Source organism: Vombatus ursinus, unplaced genomic scaffold (genome assembly GCF_900497805.2).
Source record: "Vombatus ursinus unplaced genomic scaffold, bare-nosed wombat genome assembly UNPS02000580.1, whole genome shotgun sequence".
NCBI classification, from domain to species: Eukaryota; Metazoa; Chordata; class Mammalia; order Diprotodontia; family Vombatidae; genus Vombatus; species Vombatus ursinus.
The window spans coordinates 28977077-28999165 of NW_020940358.1; the positions used below are offsets into that span (position 1 = coordinate 28977077).

The window sequence follows — 22089 nt, forward strand, 5'->3', positions numbered from 1 at the left end:
CATAAAAGACCAATAGAGAATGGTACTAGTAGCTGTAGAATAGCAGAGTGCTCCTGGTTGAAGTGATGCTTTGATCTGAAGGATGAAGGGATTCTAAGAAGTTGGAAGTCGGGAGGGCAAATATTCCATGTTTGGGGAACAGCCTTTGCAAAAGCATGGAGGTGGGAAATAAAGAGTATGTGTGAGGAGGGAGCCACTGTAGTTTATTGGATGAAGGACGACACGGTCAGACCTGAAATTTAGGAAAATCACTTCAGCAGTGGAGTGAAGGATGGATTGGAGTGGAGAGAGATTTGAAGCCAGGAATTCACTGAGAAGGCTATGGCAACAGTCCAGGCAAGAGGTGGGGAGGGTCTGTATTAAGATGGCAGCTGTGTGAATGAAGAGAAGGGGACAAGCTGGAGAAAAATAAGATTTGCAAACTCATTAGATATGGAGGGGGGAGAGAAAGAGACAGGGAGACACGAGAGAGAGAAAGAAAGAGAGAGAGGCAGAGAGAGAGAAAGTGAGAGAGGAGGGAGAGAGAGAAATAGAGAGAAGGAGGGAGAGGGAGAGGGAGAGAGAAATAGAGGGAAGGGGAGAGAGGGAGGGAGGGAGAGGGAGGGAGAGAGAGAGAGAGAGAGAGAGAGAGAGAGAGAGACTGAAGATGACACTAAAATTGCTAACATGGGTGACTGGGAGGATGGTGATGCAGAATTGGAGTTTAAGACACAGACTAGGGCTAGAAAAATAGATTTGGGTCATCTACATAGAGGTGATAAATATAATCTCATCATCAGAATTGTGGAATAACCAGCATTTATATAAACACTTTAAGGTTTACAAAGAGCTTTTAAAAAAACCAAATATTTCATCTTATTCCCATTTTACAGATGAGGAAACTGAGGCAGAGAAAAGTTAAGTGACTCACCCAGGGTCAGACAAGTAGGAAGTATCTGAGGTCATGTTTGAACTCAGATCTTCCTGACTCAAAGGCCAACTCTATCCACTGTGCCACCTAACTGGAATGAAGAAAGAGTTAGTGGGAGATGATGCTAAAGGGATATAAGATGAGGAAAAGGGAGAAGAGGACACTGTCCACTAGTGAATGGCCTCAATTTTTTCCAGTGAAGTATAAGGTGAAGTCCCTAGCTGGGAAAAAAGGAGGGGAGGGTGTGAGAGATTAGAAAAGCTGCTATAGTGAGTGGTATAGGGAATTAATGAGGGAGGAGGAGTAGGACTGCCTTGCTATAGTGAGGACCCAGGTGTCCTGAGGCCTGGCTCCAGCCTAGAAGCACTGTGGTGCCCACTGCCTCACTCTGAGGCAAGTCAACCAAGCCTTCCCACCAGATATACACAAAGCCCACTTGGGAAAATCAGATGCCAGCCCCTCCAAATTTCAAGGACTCTAAATCCAAGACATTTTCTCCTCCTTTTAACCCTAAGGTACTCACCCTCAAGGTGTCAGACTTGTCTGGGACTGTGCTAGAAAGGTCCAGGGCAGGTAGCAGGCCCTGACCCACCCTAGCCAGCTTTTACACATCTTTTCTAGGAACAAATCCCTCTTAATATTCATCACACACAGTTCAGTTCACACCATTCCTCAAAGTTCAGTTCACACCATTGCTTAAAAACATCTTTGGTGGCTCTCCAACACCCACCAAGTCAAGTTGAAATGCTTTTGGCCTGACATAAGGCCCTCCACGATCTGGCCTTTCCAGTCTTCTCTCATTTTATTCCTCTCCACTCTAAGCTGCAGCCAAATCAATTAGCCATCCAACAGGGATTTATGAAGCCCCATATGGGCTAGGGCTAGGGCTAGGCTCTGTTCCCAAGCAGAGGCTGCAAATACAAGTGAGCTCCTCAAGGAGCTTACATCCTCACCAAACTGAATTATTCTCTCTCTCTGCAACATTCTCTTCATTTCCCATGATATTCCCTATGTCCCCCCTTCTTTGCTTGTTAATTCCTAACTATCCTTTAAAGTTCCCCCCTCCTCCACTGCCACCTCTTCCAGGAAGCCTCCTCTGATCCCCCATCAGCAATGTTCTCTCCCTGCTCAGATACAATGGAACCCTTTACTTAGCACCTCTTTAATGCACTCACCATACATCTGTGTGTATTCAATCCACCTCTACGTGTGTTTTACCTTTCTCCTCAGACCCATGAGCCCTTTTGAAGGAAGGCAGTGGATCATATCTAAAATGTGTATACCTTCCCGATACCCAGAATGGTACTCCTCACACAATAGGTGCTTAATAAATGTTGGTTGAATTAAATGTGTTGGTCAAGACACCATTTTGACAGGAGAGCCAGAGTCCTGTAGAAATTGTATGGAATCACAGAAGCACTAGAGGAGGAGGCAGGAATTGTTTTACTTTGGTCTTCCTACCCCTAGTCCCTAGCATAGAGCTTGGCACATAGTAGGTACTTAATAAATACTTGTTCAGTGATTGAATGAACACTGGATTCAAGGACTTGAGTTCAAAAATTCTGGTTGTGTTACTTACTACTTGTGTGACCACAGGTAAATTAATCTCTCTGGCCCCCAATTTCCTTATCAGAGGAAGGGACTTCATTGGCAATCTAGCCCAATTCATACCCAAATAAAAGCACCCAACCAACAAGCATTCATATTCATTCAGCCTTTCTTTGAAGATCTACAATGATGGGGAACCTTCTACTTCCCAAGGCAGTTGATTCCATTTCGGGTTAGGTCTAATTGTTAAGAAACTTATCCAGAGATTAAACTTCAGTTTGCTTCTTTGCAACATCCACCCATTATTTTTAGTTCTTCCCTCTGAGGCTAAACAGAGTAAGTCTAACTGGTCTTCCACAAGACAGCTTTTCAGACACCTGCAAACAGCTCTCCTGCAACCATACTTTACTTCCAACACTTGCAAAATTTTCTCCAGCTTACTTTTCTCTAATTAGCTCCCGACTTTTCCTTTTCCTTCTTCTTGGCCCTACCTCTTGGCCCCACACCTTTCTTCCTCTTCTAGATGCTTTCACTCTGTCTTTTAGCTCTCTCTAGGTCTGAAGCCATATTCTGCAAACTTTGAACCATAAATTTCAAGGCTCTCCACCTCACCTATCTCTTCAAACCTCCTGCCTCCTTTATTCCTATGAGGAAATGACCTCTCCCTTACAGTGGGGAGGACGCAATACTCTACATTGCCTGAGTGTGCCCTATCATAAGCTTCTTAGTATAAAGGAAGGTGAGTCACGAGATTACTCTGGGTAAAGTCTTGAAAACGTGGCCAAGTATGGAAAGCTGCAAGTGCCTGTGGGGGGGAGCCCAGAAGGACACCAGCTCCAAAGAACAAGGGGAAAGCACTGGACAAGTCATTTCACATCTCTAAGCCCCAGTTTCCCAATCTGTAGATAATAATTGCACCTACCTTATCGAGTTGGGAGGATCAAATGAGATAATTTGTGTAAAGAACTTTGCAGACTTTGAAGTGTCATGTAAGTTTTAGCTGTTGTTAGCATCAAAAAGACACTCAAGAAAGAACAGGCCAGCACAAAATGGCAGCTGGACAAGTGGTGAGATCAGGCTAAAATTGTGAGCCACACAGGCCAATTAGGATCAGGAGCATGGGATTTTAAACCTTGGAGATGATCCAGTCCAACCCCTTCAGTTTACTGATGAGGAAACTGAGGCTCCCAAGAGGGGAAGTGATTTGGCTAAGGCCACATGACTAGCAAGTACTAGAGTCAGAATCTGAATCCAGGTCCTCCAACACCAAATTCAATGCTCTTTCTACTACACCACACCACTGGAAGATTTTGCTAACCCCTAAACATACTTTAGGGACCTCTTAGGAAAAGATACCTGTGCTCTGTGATTTGTCCGTTGTGTTCCCTAAATTTCTTTACAAATCTATGTTTCTAGCCCTGGTCTGTGTCTTGAGCTCCAATTCTGCACCACCATCCTCTCAGTCACCTAAGTGTCATCTTCAATCTCTCTCTTTTCTCTCTCTCTTTTTTGTCTCCTTTCTGTTACCTTCTTTCTCTTATGTGCTAGAGACTCCCTTGAAAAGTCTAGTCTCTACATGAACTGAGAGGAAAGATGGTGGTACCTGTAGACTCCTAGAAGGTAAAAGGTAGAAGAGACCTCAAAGGTCACCCAGTGCAATCCATACCAAACAAGACTCTTCCCCACAATCCACTCCCAAAGTAGCCATCCAGCTTTTGCTTGAAGACCCCCTGCAAGGTCCTCACCCCCCAAATAGCTCCTAAGGCAGCCTGTTCCACTTTTGTGTACCTCAAATGATTAGAGATCCTAATTGTTTTGGATATCTTGAATCAAATTATTTAGATACCTCTAAATTGTTAGGAAGATTTTCTTTTCATCAAGCCTAAATATACCTCTTTGCAACTTGTACCAATAAAATCAACAATCAATAAGCATTTATTATGCACCATTTTGCTAGGTGCTTGGGGATACAAAGACAAAAGTGAAACAAACAATGCTTGCCCTCAGGGAATTTACAATACTATCAAGGGAGACAAACAGAATACAAAGTGTGTACAAAAGCCCACTTTTGCTTGTAGTTTTTCCCAGGCTGGGCTAAATGAGGACAAAACAGTGGTAGAGAGACTAGGGGTGCCCGGAGAGCTTTGAGGACTTTCAGGTAAAGCTTCTTCACAGGAAAAATGAACAATAAGTAAGTTAAAGAGTGAGGGACGTCAGGGTTAGGTACAAAAGCTGGTCCCTTTCCTACTCTGGGTTCCTGATTCCTCAGTTTCTAGCCACATTGGCCTTAATAGAGAGCACTTGAATAGCCTTTTATGTCTCCACAGATTTCTCTTTCTTTGGTTTCTAAGCTTTGCCAAGTTCATTCCTAGAGAACTGAACCACCTCCATCCCCCAATATGCCTAACCCCCCAACTCTCAGGTCACTTCTTACAAAAATCTTTACCCAGTTAATACCAGATTTTCCCTAATTCACTACTCCTAACCCCAAATGAGATAACATATCCAACGTACTTAAAAAACTTAAAGCTGTATAAATGTGAAAATTTAAAACTATATAAACGTGAAAAACTGTTAGTATTAGAGGCAGCATGGGACAGGGGAAGAAACACTGGTTTGGGAGTCTGAGGGCCTGGGTTCAAATTTCTCCTTTGATGCTTACTGTCGATGTGACCTTGGGGAAGTCATTTAGCCTCCATGGGTATGTTTTCTCTTCTGTAAAATGCAGAGATTGGCCTTGACGGTCTATAAGGTCCTTTTCATATCTGTCTAGCTCTATAATTATTATCTTAACTGCTCTCTTCTACACAAATGGTTGCCTTGTCTTTCCCTCTGTCAACCCTAGAGCAAACTCTTAAAAACTAAGTATCATGCCTGTCCCTAATGCTGAGTGTTCAAAACACTCACCTCTAAAGAATGGGTAGAATTCCTAGTTTTGCAACAGAAAGCCTGCCTCAGAGATCCTGGGGCAGGTTCTCACTTCTCCTTTGTATTCGGCTCAAAAACACAGGCGTTAACCTCCCCCTCCCCTTTCCCCTCCCGCTCCCCACAAATACAGTTTCTGTGCACAGAAACCCAGCCAAGGTGGCAGAGCCCTGCCGGCACTCTCTGGAGTGTTCTGGAAACATGAAGCAGACATGGCGTCTGGCACCAGGGCAATGCTGAAATGGCCCTTTCCTGCCAGCCTTCTAAGCAGGTCTGGGCTCAAGAGTTTCCCCTGCCTTTCTCCTTGAGCCCCTCCCCTCCTCTCTGTCTCCTAGGAGCTCGCACCCCAGTCTCTGTCTGAAGGACAGACAGCAGGTCTCTAACTTCCTCCAGCATCTCCTCCTCCACGTTGGGCTGCATCTCAAGCTGCTGCAGGCCCACCATCACCAAGCCTGCCCTCTGTTCATCTCTTTGCTGCTGCATCGCCTCTGCCACGTCTCTAGCCCTCCAGGAGACCTGAGCGTCTCAGGCACAGAAATCATATTGCTTTCCTCATCCATTCCTTTCCCTTTGGGCAGCCCACTAAAGCTCTCATCTCTGCCTGGGATTCTGTAACTTTCCATTCATCTCAGCCTCATCTCTCCTTGGCGCTTTCCTCTCTTCAGGCTTCCTCTCTGGCAGCCTTAAGGGGCTGTTACACCCCCACCACCCCCCCCCCCTGCCCCCACCCCCCCTTTCTGGTATGGGGACCATATGTTAAGGAGCATTGCTCCCCCCCCCCCCCCCCCCTTCCCCCCCCATTGCCTTCTGCGCCAAGTTCAAAAGCCCAGTTCTGTTCTTCAAAATTCCCCCCTTTCCCCCCCCTGCTTTTCCCCCCCCCCCCCCCCGAGTTTTCCCTCCCTGGGCTTTATCTTTTCAGTCCATTTCTGCTCTATTCCTCCCTACTGCTCCTTCTGCCTTTTTTCTCTTCCTCTTTTTGTAAATACATCTCGGTTCCCCAACCTCTACAGACTAACTGATTCTGGGACACATCAGTCAGTTAATAAGCCATCATTAAGTGACTAATATGTGCTAAGCACCAGGGAGCCCCATCTTCCCAAGGGGAATCAACTCCAGGTCCTAGGTCAGTTCTGGATCTCTGCACCTCACCCCAAGTCCAACAATCAGCTTCTCTTTCACCGTCTGATTTTAGGAAGCCCCCGGGGAAAGGATATGCCCTTGTAGTTCAGGGCTCATTGGCAACAGCAAGAGCCACAGGATGGACACCCAAGGCTAGCTCCAGCTTGGCCCTCTCTGGCAGAATTCCCTCTGAAATCTCCAGAGGAGAAGCTTACCTGAGGACCGCCCTGCCATTCCTGTCCCCTGGACCCTGTGCTTTGCTCTCCCCTGTTGTTGTGAGCTCTCCTTATCAGAGAGCATCTCAGCTCTGCTTGTCTCCCCAGTGTTTTCCCTGTGGCTGTGGGTGCCCCATCTTGTCATTCATCCCTGTAAGTGATACTGTCACTTTGGATGGCTCAGGGCAAGCAGGCAGGCACCAGGCTTGCGGAGCTGAGAGGTGGCCCAGGAAACAACCCAGAGTCAACTCCCAGACTCCTCTGGGCCACTGGCAAGGAGCAGAGCTCTAGCACAATGCCGGCTGGCTACCTGAGGGCCAAACCCTCACTCCGTCATGCCGTATCAATAATACATTACCCTGAAGACTGACCTGTACTGCCCCGACCTGGCTTCCCCTTCCACTGCCGCCACAGCCTTTCCTGGCTTCCCCAAATCTGGGTCTCCCAGCCCTGCTGTTGCCACACCTACCACCTCAGAGTTACTAGAGCTCACTTTCCACCCCACAGCAGCTCTTTGTGCACCAATACGCCCTCCTCCCCAACACATAAAATTCACCCTACTCCTTAGACTTCACTTCTGTCTGTTCCATAGATCTGATAAGAGGCAGTGTGATACCCTGGAAAGACCCTGACTCTGGAATCAGAGGACCAGGGTTCAAATCCTGCCCCTGTTACTACCCGTGGAGAAGTCTCCCAACCTCTCTGGCCTTTTAGTTCCTCACCTATAAAATTGAAGGGGTTGGATCTAAAGTCCTCTTCAGCCCCAAATCTGCGATTCTCTGATCCTATAACTATTTTCTATACTTTGAGAGCCTCTGACATGTCCATAATTCTCCTGGAGAGACTACGGTTCCCCCCACTCTCAGATACTGGCCCGGCCATCTGCCTATATACAACCTCCCCTCCTCTCCAGTTACATAACTTGTATGTGTGATCACATACATGTGTAAATATATAGCACCTTCTTTCTACCAGTATTACCTGCATCTCTACCCTCCTGATAAGTAATGGAAAAAACCCAAGATCTCGGGATCTATTCCACCCTCTTCACAATGCCCCCAGGAGCACCAATATGATGCCTAGCTGGCATCATTCCTCTTGGGCACCCAGCCCCTTCTTGGTTGTTTTTCCCTGTCCCCCTCCATTGTCTCAGAGATGGAAAAGCTATGGCTGGCCTCTGAAAACCAGTGCTTGCCCATTTAACAAAGCAGCAGGCAGGACCACCTAAAAAACAGTTACTTACATGAGGTGGGTAGGGGGCTTAGGAGAGATGGAGATGGACAGGACTGGGGCACAGCTGGCTGGGGGCCCTCAGCATCCGGTGTCCCTGAACCCCTCCTCACTGGACTTAGAATGTCAGAGATCCTGGGGGCTGGGGTGAAATAGACAAGATGGTGAACAAGACATAGGAGCAGAGGGTATGAGCAGAATAGGAAAAATGGATGGGCACAGGAAGCCAAGCTGGAGGAAAGAGGAAGAAAGGGAAGGAAGGAAGGAAGGAAGGAAGGAAGGAAGGAAGGAAGGAAGGAAGGAAGGAAGGAAGGAAGGAATTATCCAGATGTTAGGCAGAGTTAATCTGTCAAGATTCAAAGGCAGACCAAGTAGGAGACCAAGATGCCACACAAGTTAGATCTGAGTTCTGAGAACCCTCTAGAGATGTTAGAGGTGTTAGAGGGCAACAGGGAGGCGGGAGCATCTCCTGACCTAGGAGTGTGCCTCCCAGGGTGGTGAATGAGGTTAGACCCAGTGATGCCCAATGAAGGCAAATGAGATCATGCAGCAAGAGGGTAGATCTTACTCCAAGCCAGAATCAACAGTTGCTTTCCTTTCCTCTCTGTACATCACACTTAAATGTATACCTTATCTCCTACCCCCTCCAATTAAGCAAATTCGAGATATAAAAATCTGGACCAAAAAAAAAATTATTGTTTGAATAACGGATTTCGAGCTAGAAGGGACTTTAAAGGTCACTTAGTCCAAACCCCTCATGTGAGAAATGTGGAAAATAAGGCCAGAGACAAGAAGAGATGTGCCTAAAGTCAGGAAGGCAGTAATTAACGGAGTCAGAATTTGAACTCAGATCCTGTGATTCCAGGCTTAGCATAAATCAGGGATACTGATTAGTTTCTATATAAAACTTTAGCCACAGGACTTCTTTTAAGTATCTCATTCCTGTGATGTCCTGAATATAGGACACAGTTGAAAAAAACTCTGATTTATAATCCTTCCCTCCAACAGGTACCCCCCAACTGTATAAAGTGGGGGTCCCACAAGGAAGAAAGTTTTCTTTCTCCCTAATAGCGCAAAAGAGACTTGACCAGAGCTCAAGAAGGAATTTCCTGACAATGAACGTTGTTTCAGTTCCAGGATGGTTTGAGATGGGACAAAAAACCAAGGAGCCCTCTGCCTTGGAAATTATTCACAGCAGCCCAGACTCACACCAAGTACCACTCAACTTCCACATTTGGGATTCAGACAACATAAGCTGATTTGTTTTGAGGGAGAGGGATGGGTCTCTGGAAGGCCCTTCCCCTTTAGGAAGTCACAGGATCATAGATTTAAGGCTGGAAGGGACCTTAGAGGTCATCTAATCCAACCTCTTCATTTTAGTGATGAGGAAACTGAGGCCCAGAGAACTGAGGTGATACAGTCATTAATATCTCAGGCAGGATTTGAACTCAGGTCTTCCTGACTCCAGGCCCAGGAATTTGTGGGTAGAGGATGGGGGGACATGGCTTCTGGAATTCTTGTTTCCTGTCCCAGCTTCCAGCTTCTTGGCAGGTCAGGCCAAGATGTACATATGCTCACATATGCTATATTTCCCACTACGCTACTCTGGTGGGGCTATCAGAGCTGAGGATTAAAGTGGGAGCCTTTTCCTCCTATCCCAGGAGTTCACTGTGGCCTATCTCTCTGGGATTACTCTTTGGGCTGATCCCAAAGGTTGGGGGACTCCAAGCTGGAGGCAGGACAGCAGGAAGAGTCCAGGGCATTAGATTGGGCTGGGCTGGAGACCTCTAGCTGCGAAGGCCTAAGACATCCCCAATAGGCACAAGGGAGTGGTGGGGTGAGTCATGATTAGTCAAAGCTGGGTTAAGTTTGGCGACCAGAGAAGACAGGCAGCAGGCCCACGGGGGTTAGGACGGCGCCTCAAGGAGGACAAGAACACCTTCCTGGTGTCTAGGTGAACTCCAGTGGTGCCTAGGGCCCCACTGCTGGGTGGCCTGGGCAAAGGTTAGAAGGAAAGCAGGTGGGAGGCGTTGGCAGCAGCCATCTAAGAGAAGCTGGGATGAGCTGGGAAGGTAGCTGGCTCAGCCTGTCCCGGTCATTCACGGCACCAGAAGCAGCAGGGCCCCTCAGTGGGGCTGGCTACTTACACGGGAATGGCAGGGGGCTCATGAAAGCCGGAGACGGACAAGGCTGGGGGATGGCCGGTTGTGGCCCCTCGGCTTCCAGGGGCCCTGAACCCCTCCTCACTGGGCTTAGAATGTCAGAGATCCTGGGGGCTGGGGTGAAACAGATGAGAGAGTGAACACGAGTCTGGAGCAGAAAGAGAAACTAACAGGGAGGAGCATACTGGGAAGGCAGAGAGAGCAAATAAGATAGAGATCAGGTCTGCCTTGCTGCCTGGGACCATTTGAGGGACAGTGGGGAACAAGAAATAGTACTTGGGCCTAACTAGGACTCTACATTTAGGAGGCCCCGAACCCTTCAGGCCTAGTCCCAAACCCATAGGGGACCCTGGCCAAAGGCATGCATAGTGAGGGGAGATCTACTTACTGCCTACTTTTTCCTCACCTCTCAAGAAAAGGATTAAGGGGGGGGCAGGGTTCACCCATCTTAAGGACCCTAGGTTTCATATCTGAAAGTGGACCCTTGGGGTGAGAGATAGGGCAGGGGTCAGAACACTCTCCTCTGGAAGACTGGGAGTAGGACTCAGGGAAGTAAGGACAAGATTATAGAGGAGAGGGACAGACAAAGAGTCTCTGAGAAAGCAGAAACTCCTCTCTCTCTCTCAACCCTGAGGCTCGTGGAAGATACCAAGGGGCTGTTTAGCTCTGAGGCCATCAGGGCCTCTTGTCTCATGCAGAACAAAGACTGCTTGGTCAACATCTATAAGCAGGTGCCGGTGTTTCCCTAGGTATACAGGTGCTAGAGCCTGGAGAGAAGCCCTCATGAGCTCTGCTCCCATCACCCCTCCAGGTAAGACACAATCCTGCTTGGAGATGCTGTTTGTGCTTCCTGCTAGTTTCTAAAGGCAGCACAGGACAAGCACCCTGTTGTATAGGGCCCTCTAATCTCGTGCAGAGGCAGCTCCCAAAGAGTGAGGGAACACTTGGGTTTCCTCAGAAGTTTCCCATAATGATGGGCCAACCCTACAGGGGAAGAATGGAGGACTGGGTGGAAGCACCATTTGTAAAGTTGCCTGGGGAAGGGAAGTAACTACTTACACAGGACAGGCAGGGAGCTTAGGAGAGCTGGAGACGGACATGGCTGGGGCCCCTCAGCTTCTGGGGGCCCTGAACCCCTCCTCACCGAGCTTAGAATATCAGAGATCCTGGGGACTGATGAAGGTGAAACAAAGAAGAGAGTGAACAGGAGGGAGCAGAAGATGAAATGGCCAGGGCTTGGGAAGCTATAAACAGAATGAGAAAAGTGAGAGAAGAGAAATGCAGGGGAAGATAAGAATCCTGGAAGACAAAGGTATAGCCTAGAACCAGCCATCTGGGATCCCTAACCCAGCAGGGCCCCAGACCAGAGTGGGGGTGTGGTGAGGGAGTGAGGAAGACACTGGCTACTGGTTTACCAGGGACAGCCTTTGGATAGAAAGTAGGCCCGGCAGCTCCATCCTTGGAACTAACTTTGGTGTCCTTGGCTGCAACCTTGACCTTACGCTAGGGCTGGGACTGTTACACTGGTGCCTACTATGGTGCCCCACATAGTAGGAGTTTAATAGATCTTGGCCAAAATGAAAGTAGGGAGCTCCCAGTGTCTCCAGGCAAAGTTGTCCTTGAATATGGGTCTTGGGCTAGTGGGCAAGGGAATTCCCATTTTTATGGCCTGGGATCAGCCTCTGAGTCCCAGCCGGACCTCTAATATTTAATAATATGACAGTCTTCACATAATCACAGAATTTCAGAGTAGAAAGATGTCTTAGCGACCAACTAGTCCAACCTAACCCTGAAAAGGAATTCTCATTAAAATATGTTCAACAAGCATTCATACAGTCACTGCCCGAAGAACCCCAAAGAAGAGCAACCCACTATCTCTTGAGGCAGCTCATTCCCCTTAGGGAGGGATGCACAATTTCTTAGGAAGGTTTTCCCAGCATCAAGCCTAAATTTGTCTCTTCACACTGTCTACCCAGTGCTCCTGGTTCTACCTCCTGGGGCTCATCCTTTCTCCATACGACAGCCCTTCCTTCAGATATTTGAAGACAGTTGCCCTGTCTCCCCTGAGTCTTCACTCCTTCAGTATAAGCATCCCCAATTCCTCCAGCTGATCCTCATATGACACAGACTCAAGGATCGTGATGTTGCCATCCCCTTTTTGGCTACCTCTAGATTTCCTCCCGCTCATCAATGTCCTTCCCAAACCACCTTGCCCAAAACTGAGCAAATGTTCCAAATGTGGCTTGATGCCATCTTCTACTTCTTTATTAGGCAAGAGCCCGGATGGCCACTAATTTCAACTACTGCCAGGTAGCTTTAATTGGGAAGACAAAGAGGGCTCCTTCTATGGGGAGAGGCTGTCCAGGGCAGGGCAGGAGGATTATAGGATTTTAGTGCCAGAAGGGAAGGACCTTTACGGATCATTCAGTCCAATTGCCTCATTTTATAGCTGGGAAAACTAAGGCCCAGAGGAGGAAAGTGACTTATCTCAATATAAAAAGTTGGTATATGAACACAGGTTTTCTGACTTTAAATCAAGCGTTCTTTCCACCCCATTCTGGGTCACAATGTTTAGTGAAATACAAACAGAATAACCTCCCCAAGAAAGAGACAACGGACAATTCAGGTTTTAAAAAAAAAAAACCTTTGGGCCTGATTTCTTTCTCCTTCTTCTTTGGCTATTATGACTACCACTACTACTGGCATTTATATACCGCTTTAAGGTGAACATTATCTCCCATGAGCCTCACAAAAGCCCAGTGAGGTAGGCAACACAGACATTATTATTCCCATTTGACATAAGAGAAAATGGAGGTTCAGGAAGTTCATATGGCTTGTGTGAGACTACCCAGCCAAGGACAGAGGAGCTGAGCCAGGATTTCTTGACAGCCTCTCTCTTCCTTGGCCCATCTGGTTCACGCACACCCCCCTGGCCCCCAACATCAGGTGTGACTCAGATGAAGAAGTAGGAGGCTAAAGGGTGTGGATCACGTAGGCTAATCGTGGAGAGGATCTTCCCACTCTGAGGATGTGGTAGAAGAATGAATGGACACTGGGGGTGGGGTGGGAGTGGAGAGAGAATGCTGGAGCCTAGAATATATGGCGGGGGGTGGGGGGAAGGGGGGCAGGGAATCAGCTTTCTATGGCATTGTGGTCCAGTGGCAAAAAGCTAGACGGCTTGAATGACTCTTCCTCTATGGGCCTCAGTTTTCTCCTCTGTCAAAAGACTGGATGACCTCTAAGGGTCCTTTCAGCTCTGAACTTATGACTCTGAATAACTTCCATCCCTCCCAGCTCTCAAACCTACGATCCCAGCACAATGAAAGCCCTTGGCCTTACGCCTATCCTGACAGTAGAGATGTGACTGAAGATAGCAGAGCCTTATAATCTAGGAGAGCTGCAACCACACGCAATGAGTGGTCACCGAGCAGGGATTCCCTATGCTCTTCCTAATGCCAAGCCGAGGGGCCAACTTCCTGGGCCCCAGCTTCCTCCTTCATCAGCCCTCCTAGGCCTTGGTCTTCCCCTAAAGGGAGATCTGACTGCTGCTGCATTGGATCCTGAGAGTTTTTTCTTGATGAAGACACTAGAGCAGTTTGCCATTTTCTTCTCCAGCTTATTTTACCGATGAAACAGGGTTAGGTGATTTACCCAGGGTCACACAGCTAATAAGTGTCTGAGGCTAGATTTGAACTCTGGTCCTTCTGACTCTAGTCCCACTGCTTTATCCACTGTGCCACCTACCTGTCACACACTTTGGGGGAGGCAGTGTAACTCAAAGCAATTTGCCTAAGATCACACAGGTGGCCAAGAGGTGGAAATGGAAACACAAGCCCCATCTCCTGATACTCAGCATACTGAGACAGTGGGTATTTCCTAGCAGTTGAGTGGTGAGACCAGAGGGCTGGTTGGCTACCTGCTAATGTTCTTCCTTGATGCTGCAGCTCTTGCCTTCAAGGCCTAATGATTGCTTCAGGGGCTCCATGACTGCCTACATGTTACTGGGCATTGCCCTCATCCCAGCTCTGATGAGGATAAAGGCAGGCTTGGGTAAAGGGACAGTCCCAGGGCAATGCAATTGACATGGGATCAGAAAATGGATTTCTAGGCTGTTCCCATTGTAAAAGCTCCCTCAAATATATGTGGATTTGAGAATACCCTATATGATTGGAAAAGGAATAACAATAATGTAAAATGTGGAGTTTGGATACACCTTATGGTCTATATAGGCATTACAATTTACAAAGTGAATTTGCCTACTTTATTTCATCTAGACAACACCATAGGAAGCTAATCATTTATGTAGCTTTTTCTAGTTTATATTTTTTGTATATTTTGCATAAACTTATATGTCCCCATATAGAATGTACAGCACCTTGAGGGAAGGTATGGCTTTGAAATCCGAATGCCTACCCCAGTGCCTGGTATATAGTAACTGTTTAATAAATGCTCCCCTATTGATTTACATATGTTGTTTCACTGGATCCTCACCACACTCCGAGGTTATTGTTGTTCAGTTGTGCCCAAGTCTCCATGACCTTGTGGACCACAACACGTCAGGTACTAAGAGGCTCATCTTCTGATGTCATGTCTTTTGAGCATTTTAATACTGTCCATGGAGTTTTTTTCTTGATGAAGACACTAGAGCAGTTTGCCATTTCCTTCTCCAGCTCATTTGACTGATGAGGAAACTGAGGCAAACAGGGTTAGGTGACTTGCCCAGGGTCACACAGCTAGTAAGTGTCTGAGGCTAGATTTGAACTCTGGTCTTTCTGACTCTAGTCCCACTGCTTTATCCACTGTGCCACCTACCTGTCACACACTTTGGGGGAGGCAGTGTAACTCAAAGCAATTTGCCTAAGATCACATGGATGGCCAAGGGGTGGAAATGGAAACACAAGCCCCATCTCCTGATACTTAGTCCAGTGATTTTTCCCCCACCGAAGCAGGCTGATTCTCTAATGTTAACCCTGAAAATGCTGGGATAGGACTCCAGGAAATGGGAACCTGATACTGTGGCCATAAGGTCTGAGACACTCTAGAGGGTCCAGGGGCAGAAAGCTTTTGGGGAAGGTCTTCAGGTGACCAGTTTTAGGGCTGTATGCTGGGGCCACCGGGAAAGGCTTGCCTGCCTGAGAGCAAAGAGGTGGCAGCAAATACGAGGAACTGAGTGAAGCCAGCTTCGTCAAAAAGGGAACGGGGGGCTCTTATTAATTAGAGCAGAGCTTCCTAACCTTTTTGTGTGCCAGTCCAGTGAAGCCTAGTGTGCTACCTACCTGTCACACACTTCTTCTGGTGAAGAAGCATGTTTTTAATGAATAAAATACATAGGATCACAAAGAAAACCAAAGCTTAGTGAAAATAAGGCTACCATTTTTCCCCATTCAAGTTCATGGATCCCCTGAACTTTATCCATGGACCTTTTTGGGGGGGCAATCCATGGACTCCAGGTCATGAACCCCTAATTCAGGTTGCCAGGGAGGGGGATTTCCTCATACAGAACGGGCCTTCCTGCCTAGGGGACCAAGACCAGACCCACCCTCCCCCAAAAGGAGGGGACTCAGGAGAAAAGTCAGCTGGGGACCAAGAAGTGAAACATGAGGTCTGTAAAACTGAGGTTATGGGTATGAAGCTGCCAGTGGCTAGGCTAAGGCACAAGCTCCTGCAGCCAACCTAGCATAGGAAAGGAGTTTAATAGTTTCATAGGATTTAGAGCTGAAAGAGGCAGCCTTAGAGATCATCCATTCAAGTCTAACCCGTCTCCTTTTCCAGATGAGGAAACCCAGACCCAAGGAACAGAAATGACTTACCCAGGATCACTAGGTGAGAAGTAACAGATGGGATTTGAATCGAGGTCTTTGGAGGTGTTCTTCCCTGTACACCTCATACTTACTGTGACCTGCTTGGTTAGCACCCCATTGGGTGGATGAGAAACTATGCAAGGGGATGCCAGAGAGGGGCAAATAGGTGAGGAGGCATTCTCAATGGTGACACCTCTGCTCCTTTGGGTGGTGTTGGCAGATGGAAAGTTAACAGTGGAACCTAGGGAAACCTTTGGTTTGGGAGTCACTCTGGGCTTCCTTTGGTCAGAGTCTGAAATCAATCTGCTGCCTCTTTTTAAGTCCTGGGCTTGCTAGGCTGGCACATGCCACTCAGATCCCCAATGTAGCTCCCCAGTCCCATCCCACAACTATAGCCTAAATGGAAGATGACCCAGCGTAGCCTATAGTTTGTTCTCTTTTTCACTCATGGGTGCTTCTTAGCCTCTCCTGCTTTTCTTATTATTTCTTTGAATCAAGGCCAGAGCCCAAAGCATTTCCAATCCCCTCCAAATGCCTCCGGTCTCTGGCCCTCACTGCCTATCTGGTCACCGGAAGATCAGCCGAGGGGCCTTACCTTTGGTGTCTTCATCCTCTATGGTGGTGTTGGTGCTGTCTGATGATTCCTAGAGGGAGTACACAGGGAGCAGATGAGAAAGACAGAAAAGAAAGGAGTTTGACAAGAGGTGGCAGCCATAGGATACGGAGCTGGAACTGGCAGACAGGATGGAGTGGTCTCCAATTAAGCCAAAGCAGCCCTCTCCTGGATGAGGTCTGTGCCTGGTTAAGGAGCTACTCATCAGTAGCAACACCACTCACAGTCTGCTGTGAGCTCCAGCAGAGTCCCACTCAGATCCAAGCCCCTTTGCTGGAACTCCATAGAGCAATGCCCATGCTTCAACAGACCTGGAAGAAGGTGCCTGTGGCTTAAGCTACGAGCCTGTGGTCCACTTTTCCCTAGATCTGGAGCACCTCTCAGCATCTTCCCTTCTTTCCAGGTCCCCCTTTTCCCCCCTGCTGTTTATCCTTAGGACCCAGTGAGAAGAAGAAAATGGAAGGTGGCCCAGGAAGAATTTGGGACACACACACACACACACACACACACGTACGTATTAGGACTGGACAGAGGACAGCAAAACCTCAATTAAATAAAATAGATTGGCTGGGTTTTTCTGTCTCTTTTATTTTTCTTTTGGAGAGATAGAACCTCAGCTTTCTGAAAAGAGAAGCAAATGGCAAGGAAACAGGCTAATGTCAGGAATTCTGAGACAAGAGCAACAACACTTACGACAACTACCACCCTCCACTAACATCCTGCCTCTCTGGTACCTCACTGCAGCCTGGGGGTGAGCCTGTGTTTTGGAAGGCTGTGACAATAGAGTGTGAAGGAGCTCTGATGGGTCCTACCATACAGGAAAACATTTTGGGTGCAGGCTTGGCAGCAGCCTGTGTGGTTTCTGAGGATCAGCCCAGCTAAGGTTGGAGGGCTCATCTTGATATTGGCCATGGAGCAGTGAATTTGTCCATGACAGCAACACTATTTTCTGAGCAGTGTACAGAGTGCCTATTATGCTGATGGACCCTCGAAACCTTGGCCTATTTAAAACAAAAACTCCCCAATAATTTTCAGAGTGTGCCTTGGGAATCAAGAAACACCAGCTTCAACCTCCTCTACCTTCTATAGCTACAACCATGGTAGAACCCCATACAGGTTTCCAGGTGAGCAGAACTGAGGTTTAGGACAGTGACTTTGAGGCCATAAGACCCTGAATCATCAAAAAGACAGATACATTCACTGGGTTTCTACCTGCTCAGGCAGGAAAGTGGATGCTTTAGAACTTCTAAACAATGTGGCTTGAAATGGGAAAGGACAAAACATTCAGTCAACCAGAAAACTCAATTCACCAGAGTATCCTATTCCCTGTGTGTGCCTTCTAGCTAATCTGGATATGACTACGTTTCTATGAGCCTACAACTCCCCAGAAATGGCCAAGGGAACCCCCCATCAGCTGCCAGGGTGGGACAACAACCACTGAGATTCACACAGATGTGCTGGAACCCACACAAAGGATGAAAGATACCTTGGAAAAGCAACTCTCCTGGGACTGGTCCTTCTGACTTTTTCTTTGCTTATACCTGTGTGGGTTCCAGCCTGGTCTTCCAGGATCCTTGAAAAGCCAATCATACCCTACTTGTGGCCCCAGAACTCTTTCTTACAACTAAGGTTTTGGTTATCTATGAGGGAAAATCGGATAACAGAGAAAGAGTTGGGACTTTTCTTTCTAATGGTAGCAACAGCATAGACTGTAAACTGTCTCTGGCTTAGTGTCCTCCTCAGTCAGACACTGGTGCAGGCCCTTTGGGGGTTTCAGACAAACACAAAGTACTTGCAATGTCTCTCTAAATAACAACAATGGCTTTCTTTGGCTTTCCACACATGATCTCACTTGAGTCTGACAACAACCACAAGCCCCTCAAGGAGTTGCTATTATCTCTTTTACAGACAAGGAAACTGATTTTCAGAGAGATTTAAGTGATTTGCCCAGGGCTGTATAGCTAGACCATGTCTAAGGTAAGATTCGATCCCATGTCTTCTTGACTCAAAGGCTAGCATTCTTTCATTATACCACACTGTCTTTCTTGTAAAAGGGGGTCAGGGAGAAGTAACCTTCAGAGAATCAGAACCCTACCCTATGCTAGAGTGTTGCAGGAGGGAAGGGCTGGGTCTGCTCCCTAGGTGATGGACTTCCAGACCCTGTATGAGTAAAGCACTGATGAACTGGGGAAGCTACAAAGGAGACTGGGGGGGAGGTCTCTGAAGAAGGGCTGCCAAGACTATGCTCAATACCACACATCAGCCAGACAAAGCTTCTCTTGAGCCAATCCAACCAGTATAGGCAGGCACTAGATCTATTCGTTATTCATTCTCATATCCCCATAGCCTAACACAGTGCCTGGCATATTGTAGATGCTTGATTGATAACTGTTGATTGACCTCAGTTGCAGGAAACAAAGAGGAGGCAGCTCCCCTCCTCTCCTTTTGGTGCAGGGGTCACTCTTGAAAGACGATTCTTCCTTGCAGAAAACAACAGGCAAATAGACTACAGAGGACACACAGAGAGACACAAAGACACACACGCATACATGCATGTGCCCTAGAGAACACCTCATTCAGAAAGGGCAATCTCCTTGAACTCTATAGCTGGAAAGGACCTTAGAGACCATCTAATCCAAGCCTGTGAGGCCCAGAGTCACAAGGGGATACCCAATAGCACGCTAGATGGTAAAGGAAATGGGTGCTGGAACATGCTGACAGCTTGAGAAACACCCCCATTTTCAGCTTTTACTTTTAGAAGTTCACCTCCAAGACAACTGGGCATCGAGGACCTCTGAGCTCATCTACCTGACCTAGATCATCTAGTTCGATCACTTTACCTTAGAGACAGGGAAACTGAGGCCCAGACAAAGGAAGTGACTCCCACAGTTGTGAGCACCACAGCCTAGATTCAAATGCCCCAAGTCCTCTGGCTCCATATTCAGTTGTCCTTAACATTACACCCCACTGCCTGTCACGCAGGATTAGCCCTCCTGAAGGAGTGCAGGTGTGCACATGGCAGCCAGACAGGATGGCACTAGGAGAGGGAAGGCCTCCTGTTGAGTTACCACCTAAGCAGCCCCCGCAAGGCTCAGGCTTCCTCCCCTGGAATGGTTATGCCGATGCGCTGACGTGAGTTGATGATCAGAGTGGAGCAGAAGTGGACAGGAAGAAGAAGTCTCTTGAGCAGAAAACATTTGAGGGCAGGAGAGCAGGCTTGTCCGAGGTGGACACAGTACATGAGCAGTGGGGGCGGGGCCAGGCACGGTGCTGCTTTCCTCAGCCAATCCAAGCTCCCTACCACCTTCCCCATTGTTTCTCTAACCCACTCCCATGCTATTCTGGGCCCATCCCCTTAGGGTCCCATCTCTAAAGACCAAAAGGCCTCGGTGGAGGACCATCCTCTCACCTACTGCCCTTGGACAGCTTGGGCAAAGAGGACAGGGTGGGGAACACTAGTTACCTTCTCTATCATGAAACTATGGAAATTGAAGGGCCCTGACAACTCCACCTGAGGGGCTATATACACTAGAACAGCCCTGGGGAGTCCCAAATGCTGAGGTCCTTTTCATATGCCCTGGTCAACGTCATTCATTGGAGGCTAGATAGAAATTAATGATAATAATAATAATAATAATTTCACATTTCTATAGTGAAACATACAGTAACATATAAAGCAAAGTGTTTTATATGTTATCTAATTTGACCTTCACAACAACTTGTGAGATAGGTGTTATCACTATCCCAGTTTTTCAGATTAAGGAAACCAAGGCTGAGAAGTTGTGACTTACCTAAGGTCATATAGCTAGTAAATGTCTGAGGCAGGATTTGAATTCAGGTCTTCCTGACTCCAAGTCACTCAGATCCCCAGAAGCTCAATGCCATCTAACTAATTTTGAGACTCCAGGGGCTTTTTGACACTCTCCTTAGCCCTATAGCTTCCTAACCACAAACTAATCTGGATCTTCTCCCCACAATGATAAAAACAAAAACCATAGAGCCCAGAGTTTGTTTTGAGAGGGAAGCAGGGAGATAGAACAGTTACAAAGTGACCCCAACTAGCTGAGTCCCGAATCACAAAAGAGAAAAAACAGAAATTCCCGAAAGGGTGAGAAGGAAAGAGAGGCAGCAGTACCTTAATCCCGTCCACTGGGTTATGGATAACGGTGGTTTGAGGCTCCTACAGAGAAAGAAAGAGACAGAGGAAGGAAAGAGAGGTAGAATGAGGGAGAAAAAAAGAAATGATGCCAATAGGAAAGAAAAGGAAACATTGAAGAGACAGAGAAAAGTGGAGAGGTGACAGCATGATGAAGAGAGAGAAAGAGAGAGATGAAAAAGAAGTTCAGGAAAGAGCAGAAGGGAGGTAGAAATGGGGGGGGAAGCAAAAAGTAATTAGTTCAGTGAGAGACAAATGATTCAAAACAGAGAGTGGCAGAGTAAGGCTAGAAGAGAAATCTGGAATTGAATTAACATGAATGAAATAAAAAATATCCCAAACCATGTAAAGACTGTCACCCATCTCAAGAGAGGAGAAGAAGGGATGAAGAGCATGGAAACAGCAGCTGTGGGCTCACTTAAGGCTGAGAGAAGCATTTCATGTTATGTAGGTGAGCAGAGAATAACAGATTGCTGTGAGGACAGAGAGGAGCCAAAGGAGGGGTCTAATCCCAATGCCAGGGTCACTGCTGGGGTCTGCTTTAGAAGGATTTCCTCTCCCTTCCCCCATCACTGTCTGGGTGGTCCTCTCCAGAGGCTTTTCCCAGGGGGCAGGACAAGGCAGTGGACAGTGCCAAGCTTGGAGCTACAGCTGTGTCGATCTGGATAGGGGCTCTTGGCAATGGCTGCATCGGTAGGGGAAATTCACAAAATACCCTTATCTGGAGTTGTACCTTCGTGTCTGCAGAGGGCCACATCTAAACCCAATCCAAATGGAGCCAACACGATTTGGGACTTGTCTCCCAGTGCCAAAACAAAATGGCACTAGGGACCAGAGTATATGTCCCATTCCTTCCTTTGGGGCTCATTGCTTTCAGCTCAGCTTCTAGTCCCCCAAGGCATCATTCCTTCAGAACCAAGACTCTCGTCTCCTTGCTCCATCAGTTCTCAATGGCATTGTGGGACACAAGCTGAGGAGTGAGACTGTGGACTTCACTCCAGACCTTCACCAAGCAAAACAAACCAGCTCACAGCACTCAATCTGGCAAATCCTAGGGACCGAAACTTTCTTAGGGGACATTTCCTTGTAGGTGCTCTTCCACAAAGCACAGTCAAGGGACTAGATGGAGCCCAAAGGTAAAGAAACTTCTCAGTCACAATCACATTTAGCTGGAGAGAATTCAGGTAATGTCTCAATTTGTGCAAACCCACCCACTACATGAAAATTTCAATTTGCAAAACAGATTAAATCTGTGGGTAATGATTGTTCTTAACAGAATTCACTGTAAGAATAAGGTTTCTAGTTTACTTAAAATATTGACTGACCAAAACTCAATTTATATACCACTTTTGAGTGATACACCAGATTCATGAAAATATATTCATCTGGCCAAGAAACCCTACACATGTG

General features: G+C 47.3%; 1 protein-coding gene across 4 annotated transcripts in view; it reads right to left on the bottom strand.

Annotated features, from left to right (window-relative positions):
- CAMK2B (calcium/calmodulin dependent protein kinase II beta) overlaps positions 1-22089 on the bottom strand; it is a 295350-nt gene that overhangs the window by 13557 nt on the left and 259704 nt on the right. For 3 of the 4 annotated variants that reach the window (XM_027851841.1, XM_027851833.1, XM_027851850.1), the window contains one exon: positions 16506-16554. In XM_027851841.1, coding sequence (XP_027707642.1) covers positions 16506-16554 — 49 coding nt within the window. Of the gene's footprint in view, positions 1-7960; positions 8090-10094; positions 10224-11168; positions 11283-16505; positions 16555-20658; positions 20704-22089 lie in introns of all 4 variants that reach the window. The other variant, XM_027851858.1, reaches the window with a different exon arrangement.